A 22,849-nucleotide genomic window follows, 5' to 3' on the forward strand; every position below is an offset into this window, starting at 1 on the left:
AAATTCTTACTTCTGTGAATTACTTTACAAAATTAAGTTGTCATTGGCTCTAGATTAAATAAAACTAATACAGACTTACTTGAAATAAACCTCAAGGAAGCTATCCAGTGGTAAAAAAAAAAAATTTAATTTCATAGATTTTGTAATTGAGTTTCATTTGTTAGTGCTTTAAAAAAAAACCCTGCCTTTTTATTTATGCAAATGCAACCATTGATTTATATTTTGAATTGTATTAATAGTAGTAGTGATAGTCTCACTTCTAACAGATTTTCCTTGTAGTAAATTGTATGCTTCAGATGATTTGTTTATAGTAGTGCTCTTTTTTGTGGCTGTGAAAAAGATCAAAGTAGATTGACCTCTGCAGGAATGAAACTTCTGATCTTAGTCTCATTATTATTAAGCTATATCCAAAAAAATGGTTGCAAGGCCTATATTGTGGTTGATCTTAAAATTAGTCTGAGTGATTTCTAATAGTCTTTGAGTTGGTCTTCCTGCCAGCCAGTCTCTTCTGTCTTTACTCCATCATCCATAAAGCTACCAAAAAGCATCCTATCCAGAAATCTTCAGTGATTCCCCGTTGTCTCTTGTAGATATGTTTTGGAGAAAACATAAAATTAGCTAGGCATTCAAGGCTCTCCACTCACTTATGTATCACTTACACATCTTTCTGACCTTTCACATGATTTCACTTCCAGCCAAACTGAACTACCAACTGTTTGGTAGCCTTCTTGTAGAGAGCTAGTAAAAAAAAAATGACAAAGACTGAGAATCTTATTTTGAACAAATAGGGAGGTGAATAGGGAAAAACTTTCAGTGACCTGAATAGAGAGTAAGGTATTTTTACATCTTCCATGGCCAAATGATTGCTACCTGTTCTATGCTCAAAGTAGAGACAAGTCTACTTCCTAGAAGAGGAGGTAAAGGGGTTCAGATGCCCTTGTGCTTGCTAAGTTATCAGAGAGAACAAAAAAAAAATTCTTTTTCTCTATACTTTGTCCTCATCCTCACTCCTAGAAGGAGGTCTTCAATGTGAAAACAAAGAAAAATTCAGATCTGAAGAGGCAAAGGGAAATCATAATTTTTACCCTATCTCTATTTCTTTATCCTGTCCCCTTACCCTCCTCTTACTTATTCATTTTGTCTTCCTGATGTTGAGCCCTTTGAGAACACCAAGTGCAGTAGTTGTGTGTAGCTTTATTTTTTTTTTATATTAAGTAGCCATGGCTGCTGAAGAAGTGTGACGGTTACAGTGCTGGCTGTGGGAGCTACCAGGCCTATGTTTCATTGATGTCTTTGCCTGAAAGAAGGCAGTGGAGGTGGCAATAGAGGCTGCTGCTCATGAGGCTTTTGAACCTAGAGTCCTTAGGCAGCTATTTGAGTAGAAAGGAGGAGCAAAGAGATCTTGGGTCTTAGGGCCTTCTTACTCACCTACCTCCTTTCTCTACCTTGGGGTGACTTACTGCTTTGTCATGAGTGGCTTGCCTGCCAACTAGTGGAAGTTAGCTTGTGGCATGGTATTTTGTTCATGTGAGTGTTGTCTGACCTGAATTATAAACATATGGAAGGTAATAACTGCCTCATTTGTATAGTGCCATCTATGAATAAAGGGATGACTAAATGACACCACAGCTAAGGAGGAGACAGGTCTTTTCAGGATACCACTTGAGCATGGCTGAAGGGAAGCATATACTCGTAGAACTCTCATGGCTTGGTCACTACAGATGACAGAGGTTTTGGCCTCTCAGTTGCAATCTTGGGTAAGGTGCTGAGAGATATGGAGTGCTCTCTGTAAGACCAAGAGAGAGGGGAGCTCCAACTTGGAGGGGATAGAGGAGGAAAGGATTCTAACTGAGGTATGGCATGGAAAGAATCAGTCTCTTGGAACATGTTCCTTCCTATGCCTCTTGAAATATTTCTACCTATGATAATGAAATTTCTAATAATGAAGTGTTGAAATGCATTCTCTAATAGAGTTATTAAAGTATTTGATGATCTTTACTGTGCAGGTAGGTTGTTTTTCCAAATAATGCCTTGATTTATTTTAGTTCTTTAAGAAGTAGTAACTTCACTTTAGTCTGGAATACATGTGAACTGTTGGAAGATGTTATCATGCAAGATTTTCCTCCTGAGATTTTCCTTCATCGACCAAAGATTATTCAGGTAAGGATATTTGGTAATATCTTTATATTTGCTAAAATATTTGTTAAATTTTGTATTTTAAAATAGTGAGCAATTATTCATAAGATAAAAGCAAAGTGGAAATCTGTGAAGAGAATTTTATAATAATAATAATGATAGTAATAATATTCCAAAATTTTCATATTTGAAAATAAAGTACAGAGCATTACAAATGTCTGTTTTTGGAAGCAGCTCAATTCTTAGCTTCCATGTAGAATGTGGTTTGGACTCCTTAAATATACCTTGTATGGATGGGACAGAGGGGATCTTGGACCTTGTAAAATTTAGGCAGAAGGACAGTAGTCTATCTCTACAACATTTCTTCCTGCCACCTGTACCTTTCTCATACTTACACATGTACTACTCTTGTTTAGGTGCTCTCTTCTTGCTTGGACTATTGCAGTAGCCTTCTCCTTTTCAGCCTTTCTCCTCTCTAGACTCCCCCACTTGACCAAATAATATTCTTAAAGCACAATTCTGACCATGTTATTCTTCTACTTAGTGAAGTTCAGTGACTCCCTTTTGCTTCTAAAATGAAATACAGAATCCTCAGGTTGCCCTTCACAATCTGACTTCAGTCTACCTTTCTCAGACTTACCTCAAATGACCACCCTGGATATAGTCTATATTCTAGTCAAACTTAGACTTTCTATTCCTTGAACTTGGCTTTTGTATGGTCTGGATATACAGTAAATTTCTTTGCTGGAATGTATTCCCTCCTTTCTTAATCCTTAGCATTCTTCAAGAGGCAGTTCAGGTACCATCTCCCATTGGAATCCTTTCTTGATCCCCCTAGATTTTAATGTGTTGTCTCCTCATATTCCTCATATTTACCTATATATTTTCATGTTGTTTCTCACAATTTGAGCTCCTTGGGACCAAGCACTGTTTTTCTACTTTTATGTGTGCAATCTCAGTTAGCGTAGTGCCTTATATATTGTTGTTGTTGAGTCATTTCAGTTGTGTCTGACTCTTTGTGAGTCCATTTGGGATTTTCTTAGCAATTATACTGGAGTGGTTTGCCATTTCCTTTTCCAGCTCATTTTATAGATAATAAACTGAGGTAAACAGGTTTAAGTGACTTGCCCAGGATCACACAACTAGTATCTGAGGCTAGATTTGAACTTATGAAGATGTCTTCTGTTTCCAAGTCCAGTGCTCTATCCACTGAACTACCTAGTTGCCAATTATATATAGTAAGATCTTAATAAATGCATCCAGAAATGCTGTAGCATTCAATTTGGGAATAACCAGTTAACATGGCATGATCAGAGTTATGGGGTTGAAAGGTCATAAATAATAATTTCCCTGGGATTAAAATGAAATAAAACATTTCATGTTCAGTTTTTCAATATTGGTAGGTGAAGGCAATGGAAGATGAGTTGATCGTGAAGTCTTTCAATATCTGAAAGCCAGGTCGATTAAATAATGTAGAATAAGAGATGGCAAAAGGGCTTACTACATCTTTAGAAGATGAAGACTTTATCCTGTTTAATTGAAATATTCTATGTTGGGAAACCTTCAGTTTTTTCCTTTTTTAAAAATTTTAGACAAATAATAAAACTTAAGTATATAGTCAGAAAAAAATTGTAAACTTAAATATAAAATAAAAAAAAACATGTGCACAGCAGAACATAGGAGAAGATTCAGAATATATGCCAATAACTTATCATTTCAAGAAAGCCTATGTATTAAATACTGTATGTTATGTTGAAAGCTTTCCATCTTTTCTTTGCTTCCTTGTAGGTTTTCTTTTGTTTTCTCTTGTACATTTTTTACTTTGTTTTTTTTCCCCTTCCTCCTCCTTACCCACCACCCCAAGGCTACGATTAAGCATGGATATATTTATATATAGGTATTGATATATACATATACACACACACACACACACACACACACACACACATAAATATGTACTTTCCCTAAGAGATTCTACTCCTAATTTTGTTTTTATGTTTGTGCATATCTCTTTTCCCCCATCTCTCCTAACTCCTGTACTACTTTACTTTACTTTATTTTACTCCCTTAACTACTTTACTTCTATGTGCTACCTTGCCCTCCTGCTACTTTCCCTACCCCCACTCCAGCAATCCCTCCCTTATCCTCGAATTCCCCTAAATCTACACATCCTTTTATGTATCCGTTTGACCAATTTCCTCCTCCTTTCTAAAGCTCCCTCCCTCATGCTCCCATTTCCCTAAATCTAAAGACCCTTGAAATATCCCCCTTTTAACTTATTCTCTTACCCTCTTATCTAAAGATCCCTCTTCTAACTTCAGTTTTCTCCTTCTTAGTCCTTTTTTTTTCCATATAGATTTCACTGTTAGCAAGCTTTGACTCCTTTTCTTCAATTCTTTTCTTAGATTTTTTCATTCAAGTTCACTATTTTAGCCTGGTGGAAACAGTACTGGACTGGAATCTAGAAAATCTAGGCTCAAATGTCACCTCTGCTGATGATTAACCATATTCCTTTATACAAGTCACTTAATGTCTCTGAGCTTTAACTTTCTCGTTTGTCAAATAGGAGATAATAATACTTGTATTACCTGTCTTACAAAGAAAACGTGAGGATATTACTTTGTAGGCTCTAAACTACTATCTAAATGTGAGCTAGAATCATATTTCTGTGCTAGATCATTTTTAGCCTTTTGGTTCATATTCCTTTATAATATGTATAAATTTATATATTCCTTTTGATGAAGGGCCCTCACTCATCCTATAAAAAACTACACACATTTAACTCCTGTAATTATTTGCAGAAAAGTCAGATGCATTGTTCTTATAATAATTTTTATTGTTATTTATTTCAGAATCTCTTATCTCTGTTGAATCTGGCATTTGGAAGAGATGAACAGCCACGGTTAGCATTAAAAGCAGTGTCATGTCTGCAACAATTGTGCTTATATTTGAGAAACAGACTTAACTTTCACAGAGATCCAGGATTTTTCTCCTTTAAACAAGGTCTTTTTATTTCTTTTGTTCATTAGACTGGCTATATGTGTATAACTATAGTGGAAAAAGTCTCCAATGTATAATGCTATAGAATAGAGCTTGTATAACTGAACAATACAAAACCCATTCTCTTCCCCACATAGACTCTTATATTTAAAAAGCACAGACTGCATATAAATAATAAAACTATTTCCAGATATTTTTTCTCCAAGTATTTACATTTTTCCATTCTTATACTAATGATAATAATGAAACCAAGGTGTTCTTGGGAGTTAATGGCCATAGTTATATTTCTGTGTATTTCTTATATTTTTTTCTACTTGTTATTAATTTTGTGATTTAGTTCAAGGTTGAATGCTGATGAAACAGTGGCTTAATATTATTGGTGAGAAGAGAATAAAATATTTATTTACATTTTCTTGCTCGCCAAACTTTTATTTAGTTGTTTTTTTGTAGTATGTTAAATGCCTAGTAATGTGAAAAGATTACTACACCTGATTTAAAAGTAAAAGTTTGTGGCTTTACCTGGATTTATGTTGCAGAATCCTAGATTTTTTTATATTTTAAAAGGATTTTAGAGGCCATCTAGTCCAGTATCCTTTAAAAGCAGTTTTATTGATGCCTTTTTTAAAACATTAAAGTGATTTGCCTTTAAGATTCCTCTGCTGAGGGCCAAGTGACTGCTTTTGAGAACATATTGAATAGTTTTATACTAATTTTTTCTCAATGGCTTTCCATTTTGACTTCAAAAATGTTATTGCAGGAAAAATGTGATTTTAACATGTAAAAGAAATTATATGTAATTAATGTTGATATTCATTTCAAGAAACTTCTATTCATTTTCAGCATAATGTCAAATCCTTTAAGGTTTTGCAGAACAAGTTTGGAGGTTTCTTAAAAAACAAAGTCCCTAGGAGCTAATGTTACCTTAGCCTTGGCTAAAAAATTTCCTTCATAGACCAGAAAATATTAAATGAGAAAGAAGAAACCCTAAGTTAATCATATTTTCATAAGTTCATCTTGATTTGAGAGAGGGGGTACTGGCAGGGAAATCTCCCTGGGTTGTTACGATTATAGCAGTTGGGGAAAGCAGGTGATAATCACTTGAGTAACAGTAGAAACTGGTCCTTAAGAATGGTGTCAAAAGAAGGTGGAGAATCTTTAGTAGGAGGAAACAGAATAGAGACTGCCATGTGCAGAAATCTACTACAGGGCATTATTGTAGAAATTCATGGTCTCTGAAGAAATATCAATTGCCTTCATAGAGTGTACATATTTTTTGACTTTGAGCAAATACTGTCACTGCTGTGGGCCTTCTATTACTCTTCTGTGAAATGACAATGTTGTACTAAATTATCTCTAAGATTCCTGTGAGGAATTCCTGTGAGCTGTGAGGCATTTTGTTAATATCAAATATTGCTCTGATTGTGTTTCAGCATAGTATTGCTTCATAATTAGTTGTGTGCATGCTTTGTATAAGTGAAAATTTTGATCTGGCTAGGAGAATGTGAATATAACTTTAAAAAAATGCATATATGCTTACAGCTGAGAGGAACTTTAACCAAAGGTCAAATTCTATCTGTGATAATCTGCTCAGGGAGAAGCACCGTCTAATAATATCATAGAATAAATGCTATTAGCATATCAAAATAGTCTTTGTAACTTGTGATTTCTGAGTTATAAAGATCTTCCAACATTAGTTGGAAGCAGAATATGTTAATAATTTGGTGTTACTTTGTCATAACACTTCACAGCTAATTTACTTTTTCACTGAGAGTTTTCTGAGTGATGCCATTGTACTTGGAAATTTAGGCAACCATACTTGCTGCATCATTACAAATTATCATAAAATAATTCACCAAATGGAAAAGCCATTTGAAGGTGCTTTTTCACACATCTGAGAAGGTTTAAGTAGTCCTTGATTTGTAGTTCTGAAATGTATTATTAATACCATTTACAGCAAATGACTGATTGATAGATAGGAGTTTCTCAGTACCTAGTACCCTTTTAGGGAAATATTTATAGTTTTGACCTAGCCAGCAGAAAACTTGGAATCAGTTTTTTCATCAATACTGAAGTAGCCTCCTTGGTTAAGGCTAAAGGTAAATTACATTGACTGGGGAGTTTCAAATACTCATTTTAAGGCATCCAATATGAAAATTACTTCTCTGCCAGGCATAACTCTAAATCAATGACAAATTAATAGAGATACATTGATATAGTAGATTTAAAATCTGGGGGCCTTGGTTTTAATTTCTACTAATGCTTGTGTTTGTGACATTAGCATTGTAACTCATCTGGACATCAGTGTCTGTCTTAGGTCCTTTTCAGCTTCCAAATTTTATGTTTATGTAATAGTTGACATTTTCACAGTTCTTTATATCAGGTTTACAAAGTACTTCATATGCGTTACTTTTTTCCTTTCGATAGCCTTTTGCAGTTGGTGCTGCAGGTAGCATAGATTCTTTTACAGATGAAGAAGTTGATGCTCAGAGGTCAACTCACTTGCCCATGGTCACACAACGGCTAAGTGTTGGGCTTGACATTTGAATGCACACTTCTGTATGTTCTAAGTTCAGTGCTCTTTGTACCACATTCTGTTACCTCAGCCTATGACTGTACACCGGTGGCACAAATCTGAGGTTTTAAAATTGCTTAGAAGAATTATATGTAAGTACTTCTAATGAGTTTGGCTAATTCATACATAACTGATAATTTTCTTATTTTTTATTCTATCAGACACAGTTTCCCAGAATTCTTCCTTGTCCTATAGCCGTGAAACAAGAGGTGCCCATCATTCCCAGAATACTTCCCCAGGAAGCAGTAGCCCTCGACCTTCAGTGGTTGGACACATAGGCTTGCGTCCCAGAGGAGATGGCCAGGATTGGGATACAGTATCTTCCAGGTGACCTTAATGAAAGTGGATAAATTAGTGAAATTATCTTAACAGAACCTGTTGGGTTTTTTTTTCCTGTTGTTGTTGTTGTTTATATTATAATGGGGCTATATGAAGGATCTGTGATTTTTATCAGCTAATCAAGAAATACTTATGAAGCACTTGCTGTGTGCTAGACACTGTGCTAGGCACTAGGGAAACATGGAATAAAGAATGAAAAAAAGAAACAATCCCTACTTGCAAGAAGTTTTCATTCTAGTGTAAATAAGTTTCTGATATGGGAACTTCCTTCACCAAAGCTGATTATAACCCTTTTGGACTTGGTTGATAAGTCCTAGGAAGTAAGCTGAAGTAAGCACATGGGGGTTAAGTGATTTACTGATGGTGATGTAGTTAAGAAATATCTGAGATAGGACTTGAATCCTGGATTTCTTAATTACAAGACCATGGCCACTCCTTCTCGTTGCATCTCGGTTTCTGTTTATGTGTTGGGAAAGAAGCATTTCTGTCATCTTCTCTTTGAAGTAGTTTGGATATGTAGACCTGGCTTTAAACATTAGATGTGTTTGTGAAAAGTGTATTAATTTTTTTGTAAATGCCAACATTTTAAATGCATTGAAGATGTATATTATCTAAGGAATCTTTTGTGAATTCTGTCACCAGGAAAAAAAAATTTTTAAAGTGAATTAGCTCCTTCTTGATTTAGTTTTCATTTAACTCTAGTTTTTCCTATGTTTAATGTGTTTAAAAATAAAGTTAATCTGGATATGCAGTGGCAAGTGTTGATATATGTCTTATCCTTAGTCCAGAAGTATTTTATGTTTATCTTTGTATATGAGAGGCAGCATGGCATAGTGGATAGAGAGCAGGCCAAGAGACATAAAGACCTGGATTCAAGTCCTGCCTCTGATAGATACTAATTGTGTGTTATCTTTGACAAATCACTTAACCTCTTGTGTTCCAGGAAGCTCTCTATGCCTGTAAATTGTGAAAAGGTGCTGAACTGCACCGGAGGAATTTCCTCATCTGAGCGTTCCTTATACCAATCAAACTGGTCCAGTCCTTTTCCCTTCAAAAGAGATTATATCCTATCCTCATATAGTCATTACAAGGTGATTATAGTTATCAACCAGGGATGTGAATTTTTTTCCTATGAAACAGAGAAAGTTTCAATTAGATTTTTTTTCCCTTCTCCTATTCTTCTAACGTGTGTGTGTGTGTGTGTGTGTGTGTCTGTATGTATGTATGTTTCAGGGGACTGGGGAGTTTACTTGTTGCTAATTCTTCATGCTAAATATTTATTGATATTTTCCCTTCTCCCAGGAGGTATCTTAGGACTTCTTTCTGTTATGAAAAAGGATTTCCCATTAAGTATTATTTTAATGAGCAAAGCTTACTGATTTCTTTGTTATGATGTATTTTGCAAGGTTTATTAAAATTTATTTTGTATGAAGTATATTAATTAAATTAGATCTCTGCTCTTTTCCTTTGTTAACATTCTTTTCCAGATAGAGTTGGACAAGTTATAAATGAAAAAAAAATTGATGTCATGAGACAGAAAATAAATAAGTATTGGAAACATTTTGTTAGAATCATTTAAAGACTACTAGATTATATGACTTACCTATTTTTTTTTTTTTGAGACAAATGGGGTTAAGTGACTATGACAGGGTCATACAGCTAGTAGGCATAAGCCATGTGATCAAGCATAAGAGTTTCTTTTTGCTTCAGACATGTATTACATGGTTCCAAATCCATTGGAAGAACAAATTACAAATGAATTTTTTGTTTCAGTTATAATTTTGAGCCATTTTTATAGAATTCAATCATATATATTTGTTTAGGGATCTAATTTGCTTAGAATTTTGGCAAGAAGAAATCTAAATGTGGGCAATATGACACTTCCTATGAGCAAAGTTATAAATATGTAGTAAATTTCTTCTGAGGAACAAGCATGTATTTCCATCTTCAAATTCTCTCCACAGATATGATTTTATATTTCCATTTGCCTACCATATATATCCATCCAGATGTCTGACTGGCACTTCAGACTGAACATGCTTAAAACTGAACATGAACCCAGAAACTATTACATCATAAGTGTCTTAGCTACCTAGATGTATAACTTGGACTTTTCTTCTTCACTCTGTCACCTGTACTTGATTAGCAAGTTCTATCAGTTCTACCATCAAGGCATTTTAAAAAATAGATTTTTATTTATCTGCTTTGTTTTTGATAGCACTAGATTTTCCCCTGTATGTGTCTCCTCTCTTCCACTTAAAAAAATAGGCTTTATTCCTGACTTTTGCTTTTATACTACGGTCATTTCTAGAGTATAGCCCCTTTGTGTGTCCCCTCCAAATTGTTACAAAGAAAAATAGTTAAACAAAAACGGTGGACCCAGTTACAGTATCTGACAATGTATATACTGTTCTCCAGTAGTATATACTCTCATGCCTTTACTGAGAGGAACTTTCATAGTATTTCTCACCTGTTTCCTCATTTTCATTCCTTCTCTGCCACCTTAGTTCAGGACTATATTACTCTTGCCTGGTTCATTATAATGAACTTTCAACCATTTTTTTGGTCCTAGTTTGTCTTCCAATCCATCCTTCATTGCTTTCTGGGTTTTCTGATGTACCATCTTGATCTTGTGTTAACTGCAAGCAAGGTGGGATTTTTGTTATTTGTCTTTTGAAATTCAGTTTCTTAGCCTCAGGCTAAACTGTAAACATCTGGAGGATCTCCTTTCAGGTTAGGTGTTAAGGTGCTAGCTGCTATGCCTTTGGGCACTGAGCCAGGGTGATGCTGAGTCGATGCTGTACTCATAGGTTCTCTGCACTGAGCCTGTCAGATAATACACTGGGCCGGCTACTCACGTGGGCTCAGCCAATCAGATGTTGAGTAAAGCCATATATAAGCTGAAAGATTGATATTGCCTTCGACCTCACTCCTGAGAACTCTGAATGAGTTCTGGATGAGACTCTGGGGAGCCATTAATAAGATGCCCCTTCTCCCCTCATACATGTGAACCCAGAAGAAGAAGAAAATGAAGAGAAGAGACAATGAAGATGAAGAAGAAAATGAGCACTGAGCTTGAGAAGGCTAGCAACTGCCGTAGGCAGGGAAGGAGCCTCCTGGCTATGAAAGTGAACCTAGCGGAATGGCAAAGACCTGCCCACAGGAAGGAGGCTTAGCTTAAACCTCTTTTAAGAACTGTTATTAAAGAGCCTCTGGGCTTCAAAAGTGAATTGAGATGGAGGTGCTGGTAATGTGTGTGTAAATATTGTTGTTGCTGGATTAAGCTTTGTTTTCCCAGAGACAGAAGAGAGGCAAAGGCCCCTGGAGCCTCTTGTCAGGCAGGAGCAGGAAGAGCTTGGAATGGAGCAGTCCCTGGGAGTTGAGACCTGGAACAGGAGCAGAGAGCCTTCTGTGTCAGGATCCAGGCAGGAGCCAGGATCATTTGACCTATAGACCTACAGGAGGAAGAACCACAGAGCTTGGGACTTGGCCCTGAGTCAAGATGGAAGTTTTGAAGCAAGGCAGGATGATTGAGAATGCTTTCCTGCCATGCCCCTGTGGGATAGTTTGGGACTCAGGGGGTGGAGTGTGTTTAATCTCAGAGTGCTAGGTGGGAGTCTGCAGTAGCAGTGTGGAAAAGACATACCCCCAGGGAGACTTTTAGGATTTGAACACTTATTTTGATTGAGGGAATTGTAACCTGCTGTGACCTAGGATATTCTTTGCTACCCGTGGGTATGTGTTGTGCTAAGGAAGACCCTGGCCTGGGACCCCCTGACTGTATAAACAAGTAGAAGGTGGGGGGCATGCTGTGTTATATACTTAATGATGATCTATGTTATATACTGAATGATATGTTTTGTTTAAGACCATGTGACCACCTTGATAATAAGTTGCTATGCTGTTATGGATTGTGAATGTTTTGCTTTAGTTTCTTGAATAAGTTTCATAATTGAATAAATAGAGTGCTTACTATACTGTGCGATTCGACCCTCTAGATTCACAGCAACAGCTGTCAAAATGTACTGCTATGCTTGGCGTTACATCATGTCACTCTTATTCAAAAACTTTTGGTTACTTCCTCTGCCTTCTGAATTGGGTGTACATTTTTTCCTGGCTTTCAGGACCTTCATGATCTAACTCCATTTCTATTTTTCTAACCTTCACATAATGCCTCCTCTTATATTCTATTCTAGCCATGCTAGGTTACTCTCTCTTCTTTCTTGTCTTACCTTCTTCTCTATCCAAGCTGTTCCCCCATGCATGGATTAGGCTTCCTGACAAAGTCACATGTTGAAAGCCTTCTCTTTCTTCAAAGTTAAATTCAGGTGCCACCTTCTATGAAGCCCACTCTGATTCTCACTCCTACCCCCAACAGTGCCCACTAACTGCAAGGAATGTCTCTCTTATCCAGCTATTAATAGTCCTCAGTCTCCTCTTTACATTGATCATTTTCTTCCTTTTATTATAGCTCTTTGTTTTTTATCTTCTTCTATTAGATTGCAACAGGAGACTATATCTTATTTTATTTTTTAATTTGTAGTGCCTAGGACAATGCCGTATAATAGGCACTTAAGAAATATTTACTAACTGAATTACGGAAGTTCATTTTTGGTGTTTATTGTTGGTTCTACAGTGAAAGTAGTACAGTTCCTAGACCTTCCATCCATTCACCTTTGGATGTGGCACAGACTGATCTGCGAGAGCTAGAAATTGAGGATACATTGGAGCTACAATTCCAGCAACTTAGTCTTCCCCAGTTCTGCATCTCTGTTCTGGAATCAGCAGTCCCTCTCTTAAGGACAAGTGAGTTGGTTTGAATTAGCTACTTCTTGGGGTCATTTTGTATTAGAATTTGGGTATTTTTGAGAAATCTTGCATCTTTCCTTTCCTTTTTAAACCAACCACATAGGGCATTCACACTGCTTGAGATTATGTGTTTTCCTTGAGCAGCTAGCAGAAGTTAGAAAATAGAGACTACCTACTTTAGGCCATGTCATCACTCTCTTCCAGTGTGGTTACCAAAAGGAGTCTATATACAGTAGTAGTTGGTGCTTTCAAGTTTTCAAGGGAATTTCTTCACAACTTCATTGTGAGATATATGGTGTAAGTCTTTAGTATGCCTGTTTCACAGATAAGAAAAGATTCACAGTCCACAGGTAGTAAATATTAGAGCCAAGAATCAAACTCAGATCTCTCCTGATTTGAAGCTAGGGAGTTTTTACTCTACCGTACTGCCCTTTAAGTCTGTCTTCATGCCTGCTTAAAAATAGAATCACTGAAAACAGAAGGCAACCTGAATAAATCAGAGAGAAGATGGTTGAAAAGATAAGCAAAACATTGGTCTTTCAGGAATTTTTTGGAGAGTTTTTCACTTCAAGCAAATATTCTTTCCTCTCACTCTGTTCCTCCCTAAACTGTACAAAGCTGTTAGCAAGTTTAGATCTTCTCTGTAGTGTCATTCCCAGTTGTATTTTATTTTGTAATGAATTTGTATCCCTTTTCTTCCCTACTGGATGAGGTTGCAAAGAAGTCTGCTTCTTTATGTAAATAGCCAACCGTTAGGATTTATGATTCTAAATTCAACCTATTAAAATTGAACCTCTTCATACTGGTAACTTAATTTAAATACTGGCTTTTAGAAGTTATTTCTATTATATTTAATGTTGGACTTTGTAAATGTTATTTATTAATGTGTAATCAGTGACAGTTTCCTGACTAACAGGTTTATGCATATAAATAGTGCTTGATTTAAATATTAAAGAACATTTAATCATGGTTATTTATCATACTTTTATATAAAAATATCCCATATGAATAATTTTTTAAATTAATTTTTTCTTGTTGCCATGATTGATATTTAATGGAAACCTGTCATATTGAAATCAACTTGAAAGTGTATTTTTAGGGGGAGAATTCCATTTAGTTATTAATGTTTCTTTTTTTCCCATTTAGTCACATATTGGAAATAAGTTTTGACTATTTCGTATAGAAGTTCTGTTTTTATTAAATTTTTTTGCCTGTTTATTTAAACAGGACTCCTAATTTTTTATTTTATTATACAGTTGTATTCTGTTTAGAAAATAATTACAATATCCTGATTATTCATTCTTTCTCTAGATCAGGTAGTAAGGGACAAAAGCTTGGAAAACAGCATTGCTTTTCTCAAAAAAAATCATTTTCTTCTGTGGTTCACAAACCTGTCAAAACATAAATACAAGATAAATGAGTTTATATTCTTTAAAGTTCACATTGGGAGAATTAAAAATATTTCATGCAAGTCTTTAAGGAATGCTTTCCAGAAGTGGAATAAGGGCCTATGTTTTAAGAAATTACACTCAGTTTATAGTCTAGATCTTTGTTACTTTTTTCTCTTTGGAAAACCACACTTTAGTTCAAAAAAAAAAGAAAGAAAAGATTTTTTTTTTTTTTTTGCTTGTATGTTTCACAAATAACACAGGAGACACTGGAGTTTTTGGACTCCAGCCTGTAAAAGGTTTATTCTTGATCTGATCAGACAGGAAGGCCAGGAAGACATCTTTGGAGGGTTTAATAATCTTACTTTATTCTAGTCTATTCTTCTCCAAAGTGTTGCTGATAATGGGAGCACTAACTCCTGCAGCATTTCTACAATTACCCTTCTTGCAGAGGCAGATGAGAAGGTGGGGCAACTCTCCTTATGTCTTGATGGGGTCAGTGGAGACATGCACATCTTGTGCACTCCCCCAAATCCCATCAACCCTCAATGGGGGCTGGTTGAGACAGGTAAATGCATTCCTCTAGGTATTACCCAAATCCCAAATGGGTTGCTCCCTCACTGACCAGTACTTACTTTATAGGGCAACAGATAAAGAAGACATCTTGCCAGCATTAAGCTCAGAGGTTAACTTTAGCAATATCATCATTTGGTGTAAGAGTAGTAAATATTACCATTATGTTACCCCGTATTTCACTGCACACCCTCACTAGGACTGCCTGTCACTATGATTTTAGGAATTATCTAGGATCCTTGGGGCTTATCTGGGAGTTATCATCCAACTCCTGGAAACTAGACATTGCCATGACCATTGATCCTGAGATACCAGCTGCTACTTGTCAGTAATCTAAATCCAGAGACCAGTCCTAGACTTAATTAATTGAAACCCTTGTATGGTAGATGATCATGACTAGTACAAATCCTTTCAAGGACTAAATTCATTTAACTATTATATAGCTCTAAAAAGGGTAACAAAATCCTCCTTTCTTTCTCTATAATGCTATTTATGTGACTAATTATTAATATTCTAACTATTAATATCCCCTATGAGGGATGAGGATTTTACTAATGTTAAGAACATTTAATGAAGGTTTTAAACTTTAGTCTTGAGTAATTGTTTGCCAATGTGTAATATTTTTCTTGGTTGAGGATTTCAATTCTTATTTTTGTGGTTTTTTAGTTTTAAAATTGTTGTATATGTTATACTTTTCCTTCTTACTTTTTAATTTGATGCAAAAAGCCAAATTAATTAATTATGCTTGGTATTTCTTGGTAAATTAATTTTCTAAAATTTCTCTTGCCACTCTGTTGTTAGGATCCTGCATAATTTGTAAATGTTGCTTAGTAAGAATGATTTATAAAATAATTTTGCTTAATAAGAGTGATTTATAAAATAATTCATTATTAGTCTTCTCATTTTGAAGCTATAGAGGCCTTTTATGTACTAGCTTGTTTTACTTTTATTAACTAGAAATTTACTTTTTCCATTTAGTAGGCTATTAGACATGTTTGGAATATGTATGTATATATATATATTTGGAACTTTTTATTAAAATGGAATTCTGTAGCTCAGAGACACTTCAAAGATCATGTATTTTAGTCATTTTACAGATGATAAAAGGAGTATGATGGTTGAAGTGACATATCTAATGTCACATACTTAGTTTCTAGTACCAGCTTTGTTACTCTATTTCCTCACAGTCTATTGCTTTTCTTCTGTTATATAATTCTGCCTTTGGTATAGGTTGAGGATAACTTTGTTCTGGGACTGATCTAAGATTTTATTCCTTTTTTAGAATAGGTGCTCATATCTGGCACACCAGTCTCTACTTGGCAGTAATCTAAGCCTGGAGGCCAGTCCTAGACTTAATTGAAATCCTTGCATGGGAGATGCTCATGACTAGTACAAATCCTTCCAAGGACTAAATTCATTTAACCATTATATAAATCTATCAGTTTTCTCAATTGAAAGCTCCTTTTGCTTTTTTAGACCTAGGGTATAAAAATGGATTGTCCTGAAATCTGAATTAGTCTGTCTGAGTGTAGTGGGAGTGGGAAACATTTAGGATATTTTCACTTTCATGGGGTATATTTTTCTGAACAAATAAAATCGTACATTTTATAGCACCTGACTTGAATATATGTTTACTAACATCTGATTCTTTGTACTTCAAGTATTAGTAATGAGAATGAAGTTTGTAGGATCAGAACCAAAATCTTAGTGTTATTAATCAATAATGTCTCTTCTGTTTTCCTTTTTTTTTTATTAGTTCTGAGAACTTAAGCAAGTAAACAAAGATAAAAGTAGGAAAGACAGTTAATGATTGTTGATTAGCATTAATGGTGCCAGGCAATATGTGCTTTAGCTAGAAGAGACAGTTTCCAACAGGAGTGATTTAAGAGGGGTTAATGGAAGGAGGTACAATTGAATTGAAATTTAGAGTAAACCCAACCTCATCTTCTGTATATTAAGACACAAAAACATCAAGGCCTTTCCTGTTAAATGATGCATTTTTTTATCTTTTAAAGTGTTAGTGCTGAGAATAGATTTAATCAAAACTCCCAATTATACCTCAGCCTGTAGTTCAGCCAGTCTGAACAGTCTCTCTTTCTGCCTGACTTGACTTGCTATATTCTTCTTCCTTGTCTCTTTTTCATAAGGACAGTTGTATTTGTGAGTAAGAAGGCTTCTTTTGAAATTTGAGAAACTCTTGTAGTCTAAATTCTGAGGAAAGAAACTTATGATCACAACAGACTACATGACAAGATTAGGAGGGTAGCCTCTTCAGGGCTGTTCATCCACTTTTGGTGTCTGCCTTTCACCCAGCTCTCACCTGTGACTCTAAGAAGCTGTAGCATTTGCAGTGGCCACACCCCAATAAAGCATCTTGGCAGATGGGCTAAACCAAGTTGAGGGTAACTGATGGGCCTCAAACCTGTCAAACCACAAACATTTGAAGACTTCTTATGGCAGAATGGGTGGATAAAAACACTTTGTTCCAATGACCATGAAGGCGGCTAAAACAGGTTCTGTGGACCACTTAGTTTGGTCAGACACCAAGGTCATCCACTGTAACCCAGGACATCAGCAGTCATCTTGACTTTTGTCTTGCCACTGGACTTCAATGACTCTGGAAGAAAGAGTGAGGCTGAGATTTTGCACAACTCCATCTCACTTAAATCCAATTCCCATGCAAGTCAGGACATCACTCTGTGATGTCATTGGTCCTCTTTGAAAACAAAGGACAATCAACAACATGAATTTTTTAGCAGTACCAGGTTGAAAACAGGCCTTTGATATTTCTAGTTACAACTTTTACTAGCTTGAAAGGTTTTCTTTGAAATTTAACCAAGTTAATCCATAGAATCTTTTTTAAAATTAACATTTTTTCCCCATTTGCATTTGCAGATAGTAGAGAAATAATAGTGCAAGTTCTGGAATTGCTTGCAGAAATTGTGATACTTATTAGAGATTCTTTATCTGAAGATATCTGGGATGACAACAGCCTTTTTGCTTTAGACTTGGTAAGTATTAAAACTTTCAGTAATATGGTATTAGTAATACTTATAAGGATTCATGATCTTATTGGTGTATGTATTTTTTTCATTAATCCACTTCTTACCCCACTGATGCCTTTTTATCCTATGTGATCTTGTGTCTTTGTTCTTACATAAATACTTCATAGAGGATCATATTAAGCCAAAGGCTTTTTACTGAGTCTTTTAATGTTCTGTGGGTAATGATACAAACAGCAGGACTGTGCATCTGATATCCTATGCTTATATTGCCTCATTTTCCTGTCATACACATCCTTGATGTCTTTTATGCTATTTCTTATATGCATGTCATTGTTGGAAGTATATTGAAACCTACTTATACTCACAGACATTTCAGTAGATAATGGGGACAGAAACCTGCTTAAAACGGGCTAAAGAATAAATAGTGAGAAAGTAGAAGCCAGTGTAAACTGTGTTTTCTAAATGGGTCCAAGGCATAAGAGTGTAGTAGGGTCAGGGTCAGAGAAGGAGGTTTCTTTTAGGAGATTGTGAAATCCATCCACATTTGTAAGTAGAGTCAGTTGACTGGAATTGAAATGGATTATATTGTTCTCACTTCAGAAGAGTCACTCATGGAATACTCTGCAGTGTCCACTCATTTAATCATTAGAACAAGACCAGAGATTTTTCTTTCTTAGATACAGAATATAAGCATGGTGTATTTAAACATTATCACTAACAACTTGAAAATCTGTATTAACAGAAACAGATCTAAAGAGCAATGGAAATGTCTATCTACATATTCTTTTTTAAAATAAGCTTTAGTTGATGTTCTCTGTTTTTTACATCATCATAGCATCCCATAATTCCTCTCCCTTTCCCTTTCTTGGACATGACAAATCCCACATGACAAATAGTATTTTTTTAGAGAGGGGAAAAAGAAATCAGCACAACTGATCAATATATTGGAAAAAACCCCAAACATGTGCAAGGTGTGACATCTATGAACTTTCCTTCTCCACAAAGAGATAGGTTAGGGATGTCTTCTCATATCTCTTCCTTTGAGTCCCATTGATCTTTATAACTTGTTCATTTTCTTTTGATTTTTTGGTGTGTCACTGTTCTTTTTTTTTATTTTTTATTATTAGTTTTTTTTAGTTTTCAACATTCACTTCCACAAAATTTTAAATTCCAGATTGTCTCCTCATCTCTCCCCTCCTCCCACCCCAAGAGAGCATACATTCTGATTACCCCTTCTTCCAGTCTGCCCTCCCTTCTGTCCCCATCCCCCACCCCCCTTCTCTTATCCTTTTCCCTTCTCTTTTCCTGTAGGGCAAGATAGATTTCTGTACTCCATTGTCTGTATATCTTATTTCCCAATTGCATATAAAAAGAATTTTCAGCATTCATTTTTAAAACTTTTAAGTTCCACGTTCTCTCCCTTCCTCTGTCCCCATTCACCCTCATTGAGAAGGCAACCAATTCAATATAGGTTATACATGTATAGTCATATAAACACTTCCATAACAGTCATATGAAAGACTAAGTATCTTTCCTTCTATCCTATCCCACCATCCATTTATTCTATTCTCTCATTTGACCTACCCCTCCGCAAAAGTGTTTTGAATTAAGAATTGTTCTTTCCTTATTTCCTAATTGTTATAGTTACTGTGTATATATTGTTTTCTTGACTCTACTTACTTCACTCTGCACCATAGGTTCATAGAGATCTTTCCATCCTTCTCTTTATTCGTTACACACCATTTCTTATAGCACATGTACCACATTTTCTTTAGCCATTCTCCAGTTGATGGGCATCTGCTTTGTTTCCAATTCTTAGCTATCCCAAAAAATGCTGTAATAATTATTTTGGAGTTCATGGGGACTTTTTTCTTATTGATGACTTCTTTAGTATATAAATCCAGTGTTGAAACCTCTGGTTCAAAGGGTACAGAAATTCTTGTTACTTTACGTAATTCCAAACTGCTTTCCAAAAATGTTACATTATTTTACAGATCCATGAACAATGTATTAATGTGCCTGAATTTCTACAACCTCTTGGGTTCCTTGAGAGCTACGATTGTTCCTTTTTTCTCTTTGTATCCCTGATACCTAGCATAGGGCTTAGGACCAAGAGGTACTTAATACAGGCTTAGTAATTGGTTGATTCTTACCTATCCCTCACTTCTTCATATCCTATTGATTCTTCCTCACCAGTATCTCAGATATCTCTTCCATATATATTTGTAGAGCTATTACTTCAGGCACTTAGAATTTTTTGCCTGTACTGTTATATTAACTTTTGTAACTGTTACTCCTGCCTATAACCTGTCTTCAATCTGTCCCTCACAAATCTACCAACATAATTTCCATTCTCCACAAAGTTGTGTGCGTAATTTTCCCAGTCTAAATCCTATTATGATCTTGTCATTTCTTCACTCAGTATCTTTCAGTGGCTTCATATTATCAATAGGATAAAGTACTCCTGATCCTGATATTTAATTTCATAATTAATATATTTTAAGACCTAAGTACCTCAATTTCTTCATCTGTAAAGTTGGAGCAACTAACAGTGTTTGCCCCAATGCAGTTTTTGTATAATACTTTTGAAGTTATATCAAAGGCACACTGGTGTAACATTCTTAGGAAATTTTCTTATATTACAAATTTTCATTTAATGACTTTTTCCTTTGAAGTACAAAGAATATATTATCACTTGTTATTAAAATTAACTTAAAAGTTTTTTGTAAGACTTTAATCTGCAAATTAATGGTTCACTTTTAACTTCTGGCTGCTGTTCTTTTTGAATGTAGCAAATTGTTTTTATTTTAAAGGTTAAATCTGTTGCTTAAGATCTAGCTCATGGGTTGGAATTATTAAGTCAGATAAAACTGCTAGTAATAAGTAGAAACAGTACAAAAAGGTTTTCCAAGAATTAGGTATTCTAACAACTGAAAATTTTTATTTTACTAAACAGTAATTCAAAGACTAATGATATTTACTAAATTCTTTCATTGAAATGAATTAGAGAAACATGAATTGGCAACTGCAACAGTATTTAGGTTTGCTTAGAATTTTTTTTTCCTGTGAATGTAATATAATACTTTTTCCCCTGAATACCTTAATACCTTGCTAATGAGCTATCATTGAAGAATGAGATTTTCCTCATTAATAAATTTTCCAGATAATTTAAATTTTATCTCCTGAAGTTCTGTATTTTCAAAATCATCAATTTTTTGTTCAGGACCTTTAACGATATATTATGTGCTTCTTTGTCTTAAGCAGAAAATAGTGTGCATGTTTAGTATTTTCTTTAAGGCATTAGGTTTACAGAGATGTTTACTTTCTATGCTAAATGAATCAGAACTGCTTTACCCTCTTACCTCTGGGTTTGTTTTTTATTTTTTTTCTAATGAAAAGTGGTCAGTCATTTCTTAGTAATGTCATGGAATTCTGAGTTTCAGTTTTGGAAGGGAGTTCTTTGGTCTTTAATTTCAACAGACTCAAATGGAAGCCCCACTCCAACCTACCCAAAATCAGTTATCTGTTTGAAGACTTCCAGCACAGGAAAATCCTTTGGCCTCATGAGACAGACCATTCAATAACTTAAGTAACCCTGGCAACATAGGAAATAAGGTTAGACTAACACATTACATTTTCTCAGTAAAGCCATTCTGGATCTTTGTGATCACCTCTTTACTTTCTAGATATTTCTCAGCCATCTCTTTGCAGATGTGTTTGAGAATTTTGTCAGGAATCAGAGCCACTCACACTGGCCTGTAGTTGGTGGATTTCCTTCTGTTTTGTTTTTTTTTTTGAAGTTGGGATGACATTTGCTCTTTTTTCAGTGCTATTTTCTGTAATCTTTTAGATGTTACTGGCAGTAGTTCATCAGCCCCAGCAAGCAGTCCTTTCAATACCCAAGAATGTAGTTTATCTGAATTAGATTAGTGAAACTCATCAAGGGCAGCTAGGTCCTTGATTATTGTCTCTTGCATTAGCTACTTTTGCACTTTACCATATAAAAGTCATTCTTCTTGTAAGAGAAAACAGTAAAAATTGAGCAGTTTTTCCTTTTCTCAGTCACTAGTTATCACTGTCCCATTCATGCTGAGCAGTGGTTCTGTCTTTTCATTGGTCCTTCTCTTTTCCCCAATATTACTTTAAAAAAATTATTTGTTTCTCACTCCATTGATATTTGCTCTGTCCTTTTCTTCTCTGATTTGTAGTTTGTCATTGCAGACAATTCTTTTATTTTCTGAAAATTTCACATTTTTCTTATTCTGAACGTTCTTCATCATAATTGTATTGATTATTTGTCATTAAGTTTGGTACCAGTCTATCTGATTTTTGATTTCCAAGTTTGCTCCATTGTAGTCATTTCTGATTCTGACACTACTTTGAATATCTTTATACCTTTTAATCCAGGTGCTGAAAACATTATCTTTGTCATCTGTTGTCTTCTTTGAAAGTCTTTAAAGCAGCAGCATAGTTTTTTTAAGTGACATTCATCTATCCATAGTAATTCCACCAAAGAATGTGAGCACAAGCCCTTTGTTTCATGAAAGTCTAAAAAAGAAAATGTCTTACTTTCATTTAAAATGTCAAGTCATTAACTTATTATTGTACCTTCAGAACTTTTGGTAATAATATTCTGCCTTATTTGATTTCTCTTTCAGTACTTTACTCAGTGTCTGTGTGGCTAGGGTCTTTGTTAGTCTGCCCATCAAAGAAAGACAGTACAGCTCCATTGACATTGTAGATCCTGCTGCTGCTGCTTTTGCCATACTTGGGTGCTGCTACTCTTGATTCCTTTTTTTTTAAAAAATGAAGTTTTATTGATTTCTCTGTTTTACATTACCAAAATTTTCCCAAGTCCCTTACCCCTCCTAGAAACTTACCACATATAACAAATAATATGTTTTTAAAAACAAAAAGAGAAAAAGTCAGTAAAGTTGATTAATATATTGAAAAAATTTGAAAAATATGTTTAATGTACCATCTTCATGTCCCTCTTCCCTCTTGAAAGTGATGGGATGGGGATGTAT

The 22,849-nt window shown here is 35.1% G+C and overlaps 1 protein-coding gene across 4 annotated transcripts in view; it reads left to right on the forward strand.

Annotated features, from left to right (window-relative positions):
- RTTN (rotatin) overlaps positions 1–22,849 on the forward strand; it is a 216,018-nt gene that overhangs the window by 9,451 nt on the left and 183,718 nt on the right. For all 4 annotated transcript variants that reach the window (XR_011966004.1, XM_072604121.1, XM_072604122.1 and 1 more), the window contains exons 6-10: positions 2,046–2,160; positions 4,989–5,139; positions 7,870–8,035; positions 12,684–12,853; positions 17,713–17,828. Coding sequence is in view for 3 of the 4 variants with exons in the window: in XM_072604121.1 (XP_072460222.1) it covers positions 2,046–2,160; positions 4,989–5,139; positions 7,870–8,035; positions 12,684–12,853; positions 17,713–17,828 (718 nt within the window). In the remaining variant the exon portion in view is untranslated. The remainder of the gene's footprint in view (positions 1–2,045; positions 2,161–4,988; positions 5,140–7,869; positions 8,036–12,683; positions 12,854–17,712; positions 17,829–22,849) is intronic.

The sequence above is a fragment of the Notamacropus eugenii genome, chromosome 4 (genome assembly GCF_028372415.1).
Source record: "Notamacropus eugenii isolate mMacEug1 chromosome 4, mMacEug1.pri_v2, whole genome shotgun sequence".
Taxonomy (NCBI): Eukaryota; Metazoa; Chordata; class Mammalia; order Diprotodontia; family Macropodidae; genus Notamacropus; species Notamacropus eugenii.